The sequence below is a fragment of the Neopsephotus bourkii genome, unplaced genomic scaffold (assembly GCF_033783945.1).
Source record: "Neopsephotus bourkii isolate Nb327-2 ecotype Australia unplaced genomic scaffold, CSIRO-AGI_Nbou_v1 NB_1350, whole genome shotgun sequence".
In the NCBI taxonomy this organism is placed as follows: Eukaryota; Metazoa; Chordata; class Aves; order Psittaciformes; family Psittacidae; genus Neopsephotus; species Neopsephotus bourkii.
This window is the reverse complement of record NW_026901829.1, coordinates 2,311,280-2,329,716: the sequence shown is the minus strand read 5'-3', so window position 1 is coordinate 2,329,716 and position 18,437 is coordinate 2,311,280. Positions and strand designations below refer to the sequence as shown.

General features: G+C 40.9%; 1 protein-coding gene across 5 annotated transcripts in view; it reads right to left on the bottom strand.

Moving 5' to 3' along the window:
* Nucleotides 1-245: 245 nt before the first annotated feature.
* Nucleotides 246-18,437, bottom strand: part of GRAMD1C (GRAM domain containing 1C) — a 53,509-nt gene continuing 35,317 nt past the window's right edge. For 2 of the 5 annotated variants that reach the window (XM_061366691.1, XM_061366688.1), the window contains exons 9-18: nucleotides 16,748-16,910; nucleotides 9,965-10,111; nucleotides 9,093-9,211; nucleotides 7,996-8,138; nucleotides 6,230-6,333; nucleotides 5,348-5,527; nucleotides 3,478-3,535; nucleotides 2,869-2,979; nucleotides 1,887-1,992; nucleotides 246-488 (exon numbers count right to left, since the gene is read on the bottom strand). In XM_061366691.1, coding sequence (XP_061222675.1) covers nucleotides 411-488; nucleotides 1,887-1,992; nucleotides 2,869-2,979; nucleotides 3,478-3,535; nucleotides 5,348-5,527; nucleotides 6,230-6,333; nucleotides 7,996-8,138; nucleotides 9,093-9,211; nucleotides 9,965-10,111; nucleotides 16,748-16,910 — 1,209 coding nt within the window. In that variant the 3' untranslated portion in view covers nucleotides 246-410. Of the gene's footprint in view, nucleotides 489-1,886; nucleotides 1,993-2,868; nucleotides 2,980-3,477; nucleotides 3,647-5,347; nucleotides 5,528-6,229; nucleotides 6,334-7,995; nucleotides 8,139-9,092; nucleotides 9,212-9,964; nucleotides 10,112-16,747; nucleotides 16,911-18,437 lie in introns of those variants that run through there. The other 3 variants (XR_009727424.1, XM_061366689.1, XM_061366690.1) reach the window with 3 other exon arrangements.

The window sequence follows — 18,437 nt, the reverse complement described above, 5'->3', positions numbered from 1 at the left end:
CTTTTTCCTCCAAAAAGCTTTTCATCGACAGTCATTTTTTAAGTTGGCATAAAAAGCTGGGATTTCATTAAAGGGAAGCCCAGCTCTCTGCTCTCCCCTCCTCCAAACTCTGCGGATCCAGTAACAGGCAGTACCACTACCCTCACTCACTCACCATGCAATCCAAGAGGTCTGTGCTGCTGGTAAGCGAGGCTTACCCTGTGATAGAGGGCTGGCAGGAGAAACAGGTCACCAGGCTACAGGAATGCAGAACTTCTTCCAGAAACCTTTATTCTGTGCAGCTTTTCAGCCAAATAATAGAGTCCAAGGGTGACATTTGCAATCCCTACCCCTTAAGTCCTCACACATACACACACACACACACACACATCTGTTCTTCCAACATCCTGAACGGAAAGCTGATGTGGGTATTAACTCTCAGTCTTGCCATTCTGTGTTCTGTTCAAGTGGTCAAAGCTTCTTTGGAGCACGGAAAGGGAGCTCTTTAGCTGTGAAGACACAACCATCATAGCCCCCCCAGTTATTTAAGTTAGTCTTCTGCATGGGTGAGTGCTATCAAGAAAATAATGTCTCTCTCCTTTTCTTTTACAGATTAAATGCAATTTCCTCCTCCCTGTTTCTATAAACAGTTGGCTTACTGTGCTCTCCCTAACAGTTATACTCTGTGCAGTTTATAAATACTAACAGTCCAGTATGATAAAGTCTCAGCACCTCACCAGACAACGGTGCAGAACATAAGCCACCCCACTCATTTTTAGTCACAGTTAATGCTCATACCAAATGCTCTAAAGAATGTGGAAGCAAAGCATTAATTTATGTTTAATACCTGGCCTTCTCAGTGCATTTTGGTGCACAAAATACATTTAAATTATTGACAACCCTCAGAAAACACAAGGTAACAGGCACTAAGATGCATCATGATTTCCAGACTAAAGTGTTACTTGGGATGAAAAAGGTGGTTGGATTCTCACTTTTAAGGGGTTTTTTTTTGGTATTCTTTTTATACTGTGTGTTCAAAAAGCAGCTTAACACTTCAGAATTAGGAATTGTTCATGTAGTAACCAAAGAAAATGAAAATAGCATGGGAATGAAATTAATTTCTACTGTGAAATTTCCAGCATTCATAAGCCTTTTCAAGCTGTGATCAAAATAGTTAATAGATTAAGAACAATTTCATGTGCAAAGACACCTCTGAACAAGGAGAATTAAAAAATGGCTTCTTTTTCTACCTTTAGTGCATGGGAGAACACAGCACAAACTGATGATGGATAGAGGTACATGTGAACTCCATCCCAGCTTTCCTAATCTAATAATTTGTTTTGTCACATTTTAAGATTTACTAAAAGAACTTAGAACATGCATAAGTAAAAAACAAAGTCCCAAAGTACAAATTTACTGTCCCACTTACTGAGTTGAAATCTCAGCCTAGGGGGTTACGAGTCCTGGACTTCAGGATCAGAGATACACAACATCATTCAGCAACCTTGCTATTTTTTTTAGTGCTTGTAGTATTCAAGAGCCTGGCAATGTCAGTTATTGAGAAGGATTAACTCCACAGCTGTGGAGCCTCTCAGAAACATATGGTCTGTAGAATTTATTTATTTTTCACTGGAGATTAGGTGGCCCTGTGATACCAAAGCTAACTGAAGCTCTTACCACTATCTAGAATATTAATGGGAAGCAACGCCAGGATAAACCTGAATGAAGAAACCCCATAACAAGGTGACCAACTACTTAATGTTATGGTTTGAGTCGTCTTAGAAAAGAGGATATTTTGAATTACTCTTGTCTTTGCTTTGTCATTATTCAGAACTGCATCAACACATCTCATAATACTTGAGTTGTTGAGAAGCAAGACTATCACCATGAAAGACTGGCAGACATACCTGCTCAAGCATTTCAATTGAGTCTCTTAAAACTCCCTTCACGTGTTTAACCTGTTCCTTATCGTACTGAGGCATCTCCTCTTTTGATACCATTTCTGGGGATATGCTGAAAGAGATTGAGATTAAACCAGAAATATGAAACAAGCACCTCCCATGCCTTTTTAAAAGCCACTGCTCTTTGCCACCATTGCTCTGTCACTGCTAAAAGCATCCTTTTCCAAAAGCCACTTAAAAAGCTGCCTGCAGTTGATTTTCAGTCCCTCTTGCCTTGGAGATGCTGCCTCAGACCTTCACAGACAACATCCATCAAAATCAAATGTCCTCACATTATGTCTACGATGCGAGTTCACACACTTCAGAGGACAAGGTCTTTCCTATGAAGTCACTTTAATCAGTCCCAAGTGAGTAGTACAAGAGGTCACCACACTGCTTCCATACTCAGAATCAAGTTACATTTTTTCAGCTTGTTTGCTGATACCATGTTCCAGAGAGAAAACAACATTGGAGCCTCTTCTCTATGCCTGAACACAAAAGGCACCTAACATGGAAGTTTGAGGGGAAAAGGATGTTTAGCAGAAGACTGACAGAAAGAGACTAAAAAGCTAAAGTGAATCTTCAGTGTTACATTTGAGATCACGCCAGTTCACACATGATGAGGTGACACTTTGGTTCACACATGATGAAGCGAACACTTTGGTTCTGTTATCAGCACAATGACATTCTCAGAAGATGAGTCACACAGCAGGGTGATCAATGCAAGCTAAGGTTAACACTCCCCCAAAAACAACTTGCCAAAGGAGAAACTTATTACTGCAAGATGCAGTCAGACATGTCACTGGATATCAGCACACACCACAGAAAACCAGGAAGCACCAGCAGCTTTTGAAAATTTACCACTGAGTTTCATTGTTTAAAATTTATTTCTTTAGATCAAATTCTCACATAAGCTGGGAAGAAAGAAAAGACTGTGAATGCAACTTACTTTAAAGAGCTTTCTTCCTGAAGCTGGACATGGTAGAGGGACTGAGCTGCATGCTCTATCTTTGACAGCTTGAGAAACAGTGTTATATTCAGCAAGACCAAGAGCAGCAAGCTGCAGAGAGAAGACAACAAAAATCAAGTCCTGTAACAATTTCAGTTGCAATGCTACAGAAACAAGATCTTGGCTAAAAACAGGTAAGAGAAGAGAAACCGTCTAAGAAACAAAAAAGGTATGGGGCAGCACTATACTGAAAGTAAAGATCTGTCCAAAGAATTCTTAACAAGTAGCATTAAGCTGTGTAATGGCAACTAATAAGAATGACAACAGTGTCTCCTGGATCTTTTAAGATTAGGAATGAGTAAATTCTAGACTTCTTAGTTTTTTTTAGGATCAGACCTAAGTAAACCTGCAAGGTAGATTAGTTTGGCAAGTCAGCATTTTCATTCCATGTGTCACTTAAGACGATCCATTTCCCTCCTATACCCGAGGGCTCCATTCAAATTATCATGCTACATGCAACGTTAACATACAAGTGAGGTACAGACAAATACAAATAAAGACCAAGATGAACTTGAGTCAAGCCACATTTTAATGCAAATGAGTACTTACAAGACACTCATTACTACAATGATGGTGGTGGTCCTACTTACAGCATCTCTTTTCCTTCCTATAAGGCATGGAAGAGAAGGAGGTTAAAAAGCAGCGAAGAACATTCCTAAAGGATGCCTGCAGATACATGTCAGTGCCCAGCATTTCACACAGAATAGCTCAACAGCTTCTGATGGAAAAAAATAACAGATCATGTGGGTGCAGAGGATCATCTCTAACATTCACCAAGGCATTTCTGCAGTCAGCTCAGACAAGCTGGCTGGGTGGTAAGGCTCTTCCTTCACGAGCAAGATTTTCCCCTACCCCAGTATGCCAGAGAGAACAAAGCACTGGGGCATGTTCACATTAAACCTAGATAGCATGAGAAGCCTACAGTTCATCCATTAGTAACACTCACATGTTGCTAGCCGCACATCAGCAGATACAGGCTGAAAAGTGGCTCTTTTTTGCTTGTTCTCATCACATTAATCTGACAATCAGGGTCAAATAAAATTCTCCTGCAGTCTGTCTCATCCTTATTGACTTGGTTTATATATCAGCTTGAAGGCAGCCTTTCAAAAGAACACCTGCTAGCCTAGCCATCAAGCCACAGCAACCAGACACTAGTGAGAAAGAAAGTGTGCCAGTCCTTTCCAAATTGAGCTAACCCTCCCACCATTGGCAGACCAATCTAAACATAATTTCCTGTTTCCCTAAAGCATACTTAGTATGGAACATAGTAAAGAACATGAGTTCCTTACACTCATATTTGCTGCCATGGACAAAGAGCATGCACAAAAGCTGAGACAGACACACTCACCTGAAAAGGTGGAGTAGCAGTAGCAAAATTAAGTAATCAGGAGGTAATCTCAGTCAGGTAAAGAGCCCATTACACATGCTGTCCATCTAAATATTCTCTCATTGCTATCTCAGTGTTGCCTCCCCTCTTTAGGAAAGGGCACCTACTCCTACTTTACTGTTTACAATTCAACTTGTGTCAAGAAATCCACTATCCTCTGGTACACATCAGAGCACAGATGCTCCTCATCTCTGTAAGTATCGCTAATATTATATAAGCTAACAGCCAAGTCTGTGGTGCCTAAGGACAGTGGAACTCCAAGAAATGCTTCAGTGATCCAGGAATTACAGAAGCAGGTGGGAAATAGAATCACAGAATGGTTTGGGTTGGAAAGGACCTTAACAACTAGTTCCAATCCCCCTGCCACAGGCAGGAACACCTTCCACTAGACCAGGTTGCTCAAGGCCCTGTCCAACCTGTCCTTGAACACTGCCAGGGATTTGCAGCGACAGCTTCCTTGGCCAACCTGATCCAGCGCCTCACAACCTTCACAGTAAAGAACTTCTTCCTTATATCAAACCCAAATCTCCCCTCTTTGGCTTAATAAATAGACTTAAACTCCTGAATATATTAAAAAAAAAAAACACAAACAAAACCCAACCAAAACTAAGATCACAGGGCCAAGAGTTGACAGACTAATTTTAACCAACTCATGACTTGGGTATGCAGTTATTTGAAGAAATAAAGCATATTTTCACCAATTTTACAGAAGTCACATTGAATTACTTTCTGATCCCAGCTGATTTTCAATCCTATGCAGGTACAGCGTAGACATTTCAGGTGTTGGAATTTTTTGTTTGTTTGTTTTAAAAACAGAAGGTGAGATTAGGTTTTTATTCATGAGATACTCATCATAAGTAATTATGCATGCTCCAAATCTATTTTATGCAGGCTTAAGCACACTAAAGCATTTGATACCACACCAATTAGACAGTGAAAGCAGCATACACGCAAGTGTTACTTTTGCACTATTCTAAGAGTCTGTTTCCTTGAACACACCTTTTGGAAAACACTCGATATAAATATTCCTACCTACTATGCTGCCCTGGGACTGTACTCCCATGTCACCAGAGGAGTGCTGGGAAGAGCGTTTGGGAAGTGATTCTGCCAGACTCCGGTGTAAAGTGCGTCGTCTTCGTCTCAGGGCAACTAATTTTCCAGTGTCTTCTATGGACTGATTAATTGCATATTCCTCCATTAGGAGATCTGATTCTGCAGTGGGAAAACAATAGTTACCCAGCTTTCAAATGGAGAGCCGAAAAGCCTAGCACAATTGTGAGATATGCAGGATGGCAGTGAGAGGAGTAACTGCACCTTCTAGTAAACAAACATAAAAGCAGGTAATTGACATAAATTACACCTTGACCTGTACCACCTGTTCTATTTGCTAGAGGGCACTTAGTACACTTTTCAGGTATGGTGTACACTCTGCCTATGCAGGACTGCTTAATGATATGTTCGACAGCAGTTGGAAGAGCACTTCAAGACACTGTTAGACTAAGAGTAGGAATTCTGTTAGACTGTCAGCCTGCAGCTATGGGTGGCCAGACTGGTAACAGACATAGCCAAGGAGCCTGAGGAGTGCCTCTGCTTCTTTTCTCATACCCACAATCAAGGAAGTACTTAAAGACAGATACACACAGTTGTGAGTAACAGCTTTTCTGCTGCTCCTCATGTTTCCTTCAGAAAGCTATTATAACAAGATACACACAAGCCTTTTGTTAGCATTGAGCCACAAGGCTTCTTTTATACCCTGGAACTGGCAGATATGGTGACTATAGGAACTTCTGACTTCGAGATTCCTTTGGTGTTGCCTTCTTTTCAAGCCATTCTTTACAGAATCAAGTTTGACAGACATGAAAACATACATAGGAAAGGTAGCCACTTTACTCCAGCACAAAGAAAATGCCTCACCAAGTTGTTTGAAGTTTTCCTGTATACCTCCCCAGGTATTCTTCTCAATCACAGACTTGACAAGGCCCCAAGGCTGTTTTTTGTATTTCACTTCTGCAGAAACCCTAATAAACAGAATACAATACTGAAAGAGTGCTCTTCTGGGTAGCACAGTGATAGAAATCTCTTATCAGAAGCAGGCCTCTAGCTTTTGTCCATAATCTGAAATACTAACTGCAATTGCCTTGGCTTTCCACCTGGACAGCACCTACACTGAAGCAAAGTAAGATAGACAGTACCAAAGAGCACATATCTAGCTAAAGACTCAGATCTGAATGTCCATATTACAAGAAACATTTTGAAGTGCTTTCCTTAAGACTAGCAGAGAATTTCTCTCCTCTGAATTGATCGCATTTTAACACACATTCAAAATAGGCTTCAGGCTTTCAGATCATGAAGTCCTGAATTTATTCTGTACATGTATACATATGTATTATATGAGCAGTGCAATGGCAGCAGCTAAAATTCATCATCACCACTTATGTGCCGAGTGCTCGGATCCTACCCAAAACTAAAACCTGTCTTTCTGTACAACAGAAGGGAACTGACATTCCTGCTTTGCATTTCCCAGGTCAAGCTAATCAATAACGCTTCCAGAATAGAAATGGCGTAGATTCCTTCCGAGTATTGCTTTTAAGAACTGAATGAATCTCAAAGCTCTTCACAAAGGACAAAAGGGTAGGTTGTGATTTTGAACTCTTTAAGTCAAGAACATACCTTTTTTCAATGCTTGCAAATAACCACCCAAATCAGTGTAAGCCCACTGTGCTTCTAGTCTAATAAAACAGCTTCTTTCAAATAGTGTTTCTGAGCCGTTTTAAACACAGTATAATAAAGCCAGCTGTAACACCACCACGCACCTTCTGTTCTATACATGCATGCTCTGTGCACCATATTGAAATCTAGGTTTTTGGTCTTACCCTGGGGTTGCCATGTGTCTCAGATAAAAAAAACACAGCCCTCAGAGGAAGAGTGACTCGTGGAAAATAAAATAAATAATAAAAAAAAAATCATTCAGAATAGGACCCTTCTTCTCCCAGTAGAGAGAGAGCCTTCAACACGTTTATAGCCTGAGAGAAGCCAGAACGAAATTCAGGCTTCCTTACCTTTCCTGGGTACTGATAAAGTCTGAGATAAAACAGAGGCAGTACAAGAAACAATCATATAGTCAGAAAGTCACAAACATCTGAAGGGATCAAGTTTCGCATTTAAGCGTGTTTTTTTAGCAAATGGGAGAGAAAAGAAGTGCCTTTTAAGACTCCCATATCTAAGTAGCGCTTAATAATGAAGTCTGATTCACTTAAGTACCTTCCCTTCAAAAGCAGGTACATTTCTATCTTCTCTGTACCTTCTTATGAAACTGTCCCCTCTGCTGGCCCTTAGCAAGGATATCTGGGAAACTTTGTAATAAAACATCAGTTTCAATTTCTCCCCACTCACACAGGTGCACTTAAAAATTCAAGGCCGATCAGAACCCATTTCAGCTTTGGAGATGAGATCCATACCTCAGAGTCAAAGAGTTCATTTCTCACTGCATTAATGAAATCTAAATACGGCATACATGTGACAAGAAATAAACCAAGCTTATTTTTCAGAAGAGATCCTTAACTTCAAGAGAAGCTGACCTTCTCTATGCTGTTGGTACATCTTTAGAGAAGCACACTTCATCAACCTGTAACATACCTGCCTCAGCTTCCCCCCTCCCGCTGTGCACCACTCAGGCTCACCGTAATCGACACTTGTGATTGGATGTGCGGCTGATGCAGTATCTATTCACAGTGTAGAAATAATCGTGGTAGGGGACATCATGGGTCAGCACCTCCGCATCCACCTGGTAAGATTGACCTTTCTGGCTTTGCTTATGCAGGATCTACAGTAAAAGAAAATAAGAAGGTATATTCATGGTACCTGCTTTGCTCCCCCCCATCCCCCCCTCCCCCCCTTCAGCCTGAATTCCTTAGACTAGATTAACAACTTCAAATGAACTAGAGCAGGGAGAAAGCCTGAACGCCACAATAAAAAAAGTTACTAACAGCAAGTATAGATGGAGTGGGAAAGATGCCTCCCTGTGCAACAGTATTTCCCCACTGCCATTTCAAGTACCAGATGCAAGGCTGGCCACTGACTCGTTACCGCAGCTGCTCTTTGAGACTGATTTATGAGACCTTTCTCAAAGCATAATTACAGAAAGCTTGAGATTGGAAAGCACCTCTAGTGGTTATCTTGTCCAAGAACCCTGCTCAAGAAGGGCCATCTAGAGCTGGTTGCCCAGGACTAGGCTTTCCAGTATCTCCAAGGGAGAAGATGCCACAACCTCAATGGACAACCTATTCCAGTGCTCTGTCACCCTCACTCTCCCTTCAGATACTTATAGACACAATGTAAGATCATCCCTGAGCCTTCTCCAGGCTTAACAGTCCCAGCTCTCATCCGTTTCCCATGAGATGCTCCATTTCCTTAATCATCTTAGTGGCCCTTTGCTAGGCTCTTTCCATCTCTCCTGGAGAGCCCATAAGTAGACACTGAAAGCATTTCACTGCATCTTTTCACCCCTAAATTCATAACAGTCGCCAATACTTCTGCCCACAAAGTCTGTGGCAGAAGCTTACAGCCATCTGTAAAGGCAGAAAGCCTCTCTGATTTCCTCAGCATTTACTCACTAATGGTGAGAGGCAGCAATTTACCTTAGAGATACTACCTTTAAACTGCAGATGCACTGCAGCTCACTGAACTCTAAATCTTGGTCAGATCTCCAACAGGCTGTACATCTGACCTCTCCCTTGCATTAAAGGGCATCAGACAGATACACACATGCACACAGTACCTGCTTTTCAGTTGCAGTTGTGAACTTCCCACAAAGTGGATTGTTAATCGTTACAGTGTACGTCAAAGTCCTCAACTGATTGCCGTTGGAATCTCTATTCCAAGGGGTTGATACTGCATCTAGATGAGAAATTATGCAAAACCTCACATGTAGATTACCTAAAAAGCATTATCTCTGCCTTTTCACATCTTAACAGTTTAAGAACAGTGGTGGGGAGAGAGACAGAAAACAGATTCCAAATGGGTATGGTTTTTGCAGGAAAAGTGAAAACTGTAGTTCACTGATGAACAAAGGCGAAGCACTAAGTGGCTGAACCTGGGTCTACTGAAAGAGACTTGAGGGTGGGGAGAAGATTAAGCAATTAAATGAAAATACGTCACTTTTGCCACTTTGCCTTCCAAGCTGACACTGAATAAATATTACCCTTTTTGACTTTATTTCTGTTCATATGATATCAATGAATAAAGTTTACTCATCCAGAAAATTAAAGCCTGTGAGTATCTTTTAGGAGGATACAATTATCTTGCCCCTGTGCCAGCTGTGCATGTTTCACTATTTCTGGAACACAACATAATCAGAAATACCCCACATATTGCATCACTTTAACAGTCTAACCCAAATTCAGCCATTAAGGTGCAAGTTTGCGGTACACTGAAATGAGGTTTTTACACTGAAGTATAACTGATCTACAAATCTATGGAAACAGCAGGCTAGCTTTAAATATCCTCTCTCATAGTAAAGCTTCAAAGCTTCACAATTCTTTTTAAGCAATGAGAACCTTAGAATTCAACTTAGCCCTATTTAATATTTCTCAGAGTTTGAAATTTTCAGGATAGTTTGCAACACAGACAGAAAGGAGAAGAGTGCATTACCTACTATACTCCTGGAATTGAGAAACCTCTGCATGAAGTGAGAATTGGTGAAAAGGATTTCAAACATCTTGTCTGCAGTGATATGGAAAACTCTGTTTATAAAAAGTCTCCCATAGAGATCATTTTCAGAGACAGTCTCCTTCACTGCTAAGGAAAGGCAGAGAGGTCACATTAAGAACGAACAGTATTATGAAGAAACTTTTTAATATTCCAAGCTTTATTACAGCTCAAATCCTTCCCAAGCTTGCATCAGCATTTGTTTCTCACTCTCAAAAAGCCAGTAATGACAGCAGCACATGATTTGGTAAGTAGGCTGTCTTCAGAAACAAAGTCCAGAATTGATTTTCAGCACCACTCCCCCATTTCCCTGTGCAAACATAAAATGATAAATCAACATCACAAGGTCCCATCCTTCTAGTTTTGTCTTCAGTATTCTACTAATCCTACTACAAGAATCATGGTGGAAGACAAAAAGTTAGCATAATCTTCATTAATATGCATGCCTATTATAGGAAGGACACATGCACAGCAAGCAGCACAGTGAAACTATACTGGCTTTCTTACTTGTGGCTAGTTTCAGAATTCTGCCTTTGACATCCGTAATGCTAATAGTGTTCACAGTCTAAGAGACTAGGTAAACTCCCATACAGTTCTTCCCTCCATACCTAATCATAAGAGGAATGCAAGAGGTTCCTTGCTCCATTTTGCAGTCCTGAAAAGTGCACCAAGATTGCCATCCCCAATTCAAAACCTGCAACAAGCACATTTTGTGGCTGCAACACCAATCTTTGCTATTTTTCTCCTTCTTGTTGGCTGCTGGCATGACTCAGCTTCGTGGTCATCTCAGCCACTCTTGCAGGGTATAAGGGACAGAATTATGATCCTGGAGGGCAAGCAGTTTCCTATGCCAACCCCAACTCAAGCTGCTTATGCTTTAGAACAAGTCCATCCTAAGGTAAAACCAAACAAAACCAAAGGTAAATTCAAAACCAAACAAAAGCCCCCACCCACCCACATTACAGAAACAAAACAAAAAGCCTGAAAGCAAATCTTGCAGGAGCCAGACAGAAGTCTGGCTAACCTTTCAACTGATAGAAATGAAAGTTCAGAGCTGGCAAAGGTCAGTGCTAGCCACCAATGCAAAGCTAGCCCGAATATCAAGCTACAGCTCCTATAAGCTACGGTTACAGCGCTTAAAACATTACTGCTTAGCAGCAGCAGTCAATATGGATGAATGCAAACACAGCAACTGAACACCACAACAGTCCCCCAATGAAATCCAATTCTGACAGAGCAGACTTCCACTCTAGTGCTGCTTCTAGCCTGCTAGAAGTCCCTGTTACACATCTGCCTTCAAAAATGTTCTCTTTGACCTTATCATACTTCAGTGTAGGATTCCAAAAGCAAAGCACGACTGCCATATTTCTGTGCTTGCACAACAGAGACTTCTTTCCCATGCTATGTTCTGCTTATGCAATTACAGTTACAAGGGGGGACAGAAAGCAAGCATGCATTTTAAGAGATACATTTAACCAGCCAATATGCAGTCATTACATGCCAGAATACAGATTCTGCTGTGCTGAAACATTCTGTGGGAAGCCAGAAATTCAGCCTAGCTTTTCAGTTTATGTTCACTGTATTTCCTCTTGGAGCTGAACCCAATTCCAGCAAAATGCAGACCAAGTGAACTGTAAGCTTGACCTCAGCTAACAAGACCTCAACATTACAGACCTCTCTTTCAGAGTCCACTCTCCACTTCCTTTCACTAAGAGATAGGAAGCTTCAGATATTGGTGTTGACATCCTCTTTGCCTGCTGCTCATCAGCTAACACGCATGGAATCAGACACCAGGTAATTCAAACCTGGTTACTCTGAGTCTCAGCTGGGCCTTCACAGGCCCAAGGAATCTGCTACCGCTTAAAAAACTACAAAAGCCCAGACACATGACCAAGCCACCGTGCATCAGATAAGCTCTGACAGCTATTTGTATATGTCTTAGCAAATACAAGATAATACAAGTTACCTCTGCCCCAGTGAGGCTCAGCTGAACTACACAACTTTACATTCACCTGAAACTCCTGAGGACAGCTACTATGTTTCTGATACTGCAAAGTAATTCGATAAGCTACAGCAACTTTTAATATGCACAAAGCCCCATACATTACTACCTTGATGTGCAGACCTTGCTACTGAGATACTTTACTCTTCGAGCATGATGTCTGTCCTCCCTGTACTAAGTCTTAAGCAAGAGCATCCATGGGTCTATGCCATATTCCTGTACAATATTTGTATCTAGTGATGTCTCTAATAAGGAATAGTCAATGAAGTGCCAAGTGCATGAGGGCATTATTGAGAAATACGTTTTTACTTACTCTCAGCCCTTGGAACAAATTCTTAAAAATGGTGCCATCACCTAAAGCAATATTTTCAAAAAATCCAAGCTGAAACTGGGCTGACAGATCAGTCCCATCAGCCACGTTGGATGCTGAGAGTCAAACAACTCTCTCCCAGAAAAGTTGGAAAAATCTTTAACACCACAGGTCTGGAGAGTGCATGTATGTATGAATTCTGCTGTGAGCTCCACACCTGTGGAAGAAAGTTACTGCATACACCAGGAGACTGACAAACTTCAAGTCGCTTCCATCTGGGCTTCTCAGAGTTTATCTGTAGGTGAAGCAGTAGGTGAAGCAGCAAGCAGGAACACTAGCATAGCAAAGATTAACTGTACAGTTTACACGCTTGCAATCTGAATAGGATAGAAAGCTTCAACCACTTGTCTCTGCCACAAATGAATACACCTGTTTGTTGACTGCTTTAACTCACACATAAATCTACCTTCCTTTTATTTACCTCAATACTAGAACAACAGCAAGCATTTACCTAGGACTGGCTTAGAGATACTGTTTATGAACAGAGTATTTTGTGCAGGTATCTAGATACCAGTCTTAACTCCTTAAATTTTAATGCTGTTCTAACACCTCAGCAGTATGCAATTATCAACCACTAACTCTCTTAGCCTGTCACATTTATAGATGAATTGATGCTGCTGTCTGATAAGAGAACATAACATTATTCTGACTTTAGTTTAGGACCCTAGGGACCCAGAAATCCAGAAGTAAACCCAGACTGAACCAGGGCACTCAGTAATGAGAGCAGCAAGCCTGTTCCCTCCCCCACTATTGCCTTGCACTTCATAAGGTCATTTTCATCACTGCAAGGCAAGATGTGAAATAATATCTGAACATAATATCATGATGCAGCAGTGACTGCAGAGGTTTGAAAACATTTGCAACACAAGAAAAGAGACAGAAAACTGGAAGAGGGGAAAGGGGGAGAGAAAAAAAAATGTTCTTAAAATTCCTGTAAAAAAACAACAGCTCAAAGTAAACACACACCACAAGCAAATTAAGAAAGCTGAACTGGTAAGAGCAGAAGCTATCAAACAAATTAATAACATGGTTGATTTTTCCACTCCACAGAGCTGGGGGAGGATCAGGAGAGAAAGAAGCATGCATGCAAATCTTGGCACTGTGAGGATTTCTATGCCTCTGTGGGTAGGTAAAAAATGCACACTGCACAAGAAAGTATGCAGGCAGGAGCCTTTAACCATATACACCTGAAATCAAGTCAATAAAACCAGATCCTGAAGTGAACATGTTCCAGACACCATCTATTTAATGACTGCATCAGCAATATTAACCATTATCAAAGAACTCCCCTGAACTTTAAAACACTAAGGACAAAATTAACTTGGGGAGTTACTGAGTATGAATTGTAACAATGCCAGCTTCTTCCAGTTCACAAGATAAAAACCTCATACCTTTAGATAACTCAACCATGTATCTTCCAAACCCCAAAGCAACAAGTAATTGGTATTTATATATTCAAAATACACACTGCCAGTATTTTGATTAAAATGGCAACAAGACAACAGGGCCACTTTACCTTACATACACTGCACATCCAAAATCTCACATGGGGGCAGGTGTGTGCTGACGGCTGACCCAAAACCAAACAGAACTGAACTAATTTCAACCACCCTGTGTTTAAAATATTTTCTGCCCTTTGTATCCCTTTCTGCAAAAACTACTACAGCACTACAACACAAGCAGTTATGCTCTCCTGCAGACCACACATTTAAGGTGGTTATTAGTACAATACAGAAAGTCTCACAAAAGGCGTAAGTCACAAAGGGATAAGGAATTTATCATGTCCTCATACACAGTAAAGCTTTCTAACACAAAAGACTGTTTCCTGCTTCCCCCTTTCTAATTTCCAAGTATTTAATGCTGCTGAACACTGTCATTTAAAAAAACCCCACCCAAAATCAAACAAACAAAAAAAAAAAAACCCCAACAAAAACCAACCACACAAACAAACAAACAAAAAAAAACACAACAAGAAAACCAAACCAAAGCCTACATACAAGAGTCATGTGAGGAAAGCCAGAATCTTCTGGCTCTATTTTGGAAGTAGATACTCTATGCTTGACCTAAAAACTGTTTTCTGAAATTCAGAATCTAGACCTCAAAAACTGATTTTTAGCTTAGCCAGAAATTTGTCATGGCTTGAGACTGATACTCCAATTTATTAAATCTAACAAAAGCACCAAGATGCAAGTCAAAAGGCCTAGTGGTGCATAGCAAGATGCACATCCCCCATTCCCAAGTAAGCAATGTGAGAATGACTTAGGGCAAGAGAAGAAGAGCTGCTAAGGCTCCGGCATTGCAGCTTTGGGTGTCAGCTGGACCTGCAGTTGTGAGTACAAGTCTTGAGCTTGCCCATCACCTTATTTGCCAGGACACCTCCACTGGCAGCCTGCACATGAGGCAGAGGACACAAGAGAAATGAATCGCATGCGTAAACCTTTGCCATGTAGGAAAGCTAGTTTCATTTGCATGAAGGAATTCACCTTGTAAGAGTATGGGACAACAGCAACAGAAAACAGAGAAACAGAAGAAAAATATTCTAAGCATGAAGAAGGCAATCTGAAAGAAAAGATAATGCTGTGGGACTAGAAAATCCTGCTCTGAATAAAAAAAAGACTAGTCTTGGGGGAGGGGAGGGAGAAATAAGAAAAGCAGCATGAAGTCAGTTCTCTTTTTTTTTCTTTTTAAAGAGACATCTCCAGTTTAATGTGCTCTATTTATTCAACATCAGCATAGAAGTGATGGGGAATATTTTTTGCTAGCATTTAGGCAAACAGCAGCATGAAAGACAACAGGACCATTCTGCATCAGTTTCACTGGAGACCTTTGTCACAAAATAAAATCCAGAGACAGAAGAGAGCATGGTACTAAGAACAGGAAAACTGCAAGATACCCACAAGCAAGCACAGAAGCAGTATGGGTGAACAAAAAGAAAGTTAGATGAATATAAAGTATATCCTCAGCCAACAACAACTTGCAGGCAGCCAATTCAATCCATGACTCTGAAAGCTTTCCTGGACACCTCCGTGATTCCAACATCATGACACCTACAAGCAACTTCAGTTGCTAAGTCTGAAAGGATGAGATGCAAAGTTTTTCAGCCAGATTAAGAACTAACCTCAATTAACTGAACTCCTCTATTCCTGTCAACAGACAATGAAAGCAAGTTATCTCCTCACATATGAAAGACATGCAGCTGCCACTGAACACACTGCTACTGTTGAGCTTTCCTATCTATCATTTGCGCACCACCATACAACTTTGGAATCAGTCCAGGTTGTGCATACCTCATTTCAAAGGCATTTACAGAGTTCAAGACTGGGATATTTAACAGAGCATCCACCACAACTTAGTGAGCTGTTTGAACAACTATGGCTCTTTCGCACAGTTCACCAAGATAAGTGAAATACTCAGCTTAGAGCAAGAAGTTGTCAGTGGTTAATGTGGGACCACAGAACAAGCACCACAGACCACAGCACAAGTCTCTCTGTCACCCAGCCTAGGTAGAAGGCACAGTTTGGCCTTACTATCTCCCCAGGAGACAGCATAAATACTTATACCAAAACCACTATGAGACATACAGCTATGCTTTTATCTCCTATGGTGAGAAGGGGAAAAGAAGCACAGAACAGCCAGGTTACAATTGCTGCACTACTGTGGTCCAAGTTTCTCCTCATTTTATACTGGGTAATGATGCAGGAGTTGAGGATGAGATAGTACGATCCATTAAGATACTAACTGTGCTGGAACACAAAGCATTATCTGCTCCAAGATACATGTGAAGGTTTTTTCACCTTCAGACCAGATTCAAAATATGCACAATAAACTCCTGAAGCCTGAGAAGTTGTCTTGCCTGGGTTTTCGGTGAGTTCCTCAGTTTACCCCATCAATAACACTGAAGCCCATATGCCTTAGGGAGAAGTGTAAAGAAGTGGAGGTGGGTAAATCTTTCAAAAACTGGAGAATGGTCAAAAATGTTTCCCAGCAGTTCCCAAGAAGTGAAAACGGAAGCAAGTAAAATATCTGAAGTACCTGTGATAGCATGAAAAGCGAGCAACCACCACCACATTGTCAAATAAACCGATTTTTTAATCTTTTTGTTTAAGCTGTTAGCAACTCTCTAGCCACCAAAGGAGAAAAAGCAAAACCACAATTTGTTTTCATTCTAAACACCAGCAACCTTTTCTTCCTCCCCAAAAACTAAGTAAGATACAAAGATGTTGTTGCTACAGTTCCAAAAAACAAATGAGCAGCAAGTTTCATAATATCAGAAAGTTCTCTAACTTGCTCCAGAAGTGAGATGGAACAACACCAGGCAGGTTGGCTTACAGATCCCAACTGCCAAGAGATTTACCTTCTTCGCTGTCTGAGGCACTGCTTTTCTCTGGAGGATCTTCATTCTCATTCAGGTCCAAGGACTTTTCTAAAGACCTGCTCCTAACCAGCTTAACAGATTTTCTTTCTGGAGATGGAAGAGGGCTCTTCTTCACCTGCTTCTCACCTGGGGACTCCTCCACCTTAAACAACCAAGAGGAAAGAAAAAAAAAAAGCATTTGTAATCAGAAGCCATTTAACAAAAAAGTTACCATCAAAGAAGAAAGCCATGTAAAAGCAGACATAAGCTCTATCTGCTCAGACCACACAGTCAAACACTTAAGTTCTCCCTTTCCCGCTGCCACAGCTTATCTCCCTTCCTCTATTTCAAGTTTTCACTTTACTCTGGTAACAAGTAACAGAATTACTTATCTGTACTGTTATACCAAAAGCTGCCTTAAAAGAGACAGTTTATTCCTCATCCAGTCCCCCTGCAACCACCTGCACAGTTTGGTCTCCTTCCCTGCATTGATGCATTTACATATTCATTAAACTAACACAGATTTTTTTTTTTCCTTTTTATTTATCAGGTTATTTTTTCATGACAATTTAGTCAGGGGTCCAATAATCTTGAGAAGCACAATGAAACAGACAAGACCTCCCTTTTATCAGCAATTAGATATCTGAAATTCCAAATTATATATTTGAAATGTATTCTGGTTTTGTAGAGCTCCATTACCCTCTGACAAAAAAGTTTTAAAACACTGGCTAGAGGCATCCTACTTATAAAATGTTACTTCTTGGAAACAAAGCAACAGAGTACCATTTGCCATCTCCAGCAAGCAGGAACCCCCCAAAAACATCAGTCACTGAATCAATGATGCAGCTCTTAACCCTAAACTTTAAGAACTGGTAGCTAACCTTACATGCCATTGCATACTTCAAGAAGTAATTTCTATTGGAACTGTATGCACAAGGTTTGTGCATCTCCAAATGCCACCAAAAAAGCTTGGCTATTTTATTCTAAATGTCTCCTCAAAGTTCCCACTGCCTCCAATGGAACAGCTGAAATCAGCAGTGTTACAGCCTCTATATGCAGTACTACACAGACCATAAAATAAGTAAAACCAGGCCTCCTTTATTGAGTAGCTCCAATTCATCTGCAATACACCATCATCCCTGCAGATTATTCAGCGCTGACTCAAAAAAGCAAGAGCATCCGTTACTTGAAAAGTCATCATGTACTTCCTGTACTTGGCTTTCTTCAATAAAGACCATCTACTTTTCTGTGCAACTGAGGAACATCAGCAGAAGGTGGGTGGCTGGGAAACAGGCAGGCATGAATTTAACTGCAGCATAAGCAGGCAGAAATACTCCCTCAAGGTCAAAAAACTGTATCAGAAAAGCAGATCAGTTAACAAATGCTCCTATTGAAAAGGGCTACCATGCCTGAAATTACACTCAGTCACACAACAGGAACTAGGACAGAACCAACATTTCTATGTCAAAACACTCTGCCAATACAGATGGAAGACAGGAGCTAGCTGTGGTAAAACAGTCTAAAAACTGACATACAGATCCAGCTCAAATCCAAGGAGCCTGCATTGTATTTTGATGATGATTAGGGATCTGGTGAACAAGTGGAGCCCCCACTAGCAGCGTAACAGCAGACTACCATGCCACGAGCAAAACAGGAATGTCAGGCTCATGTCAGAAGACAAGGGCAACAG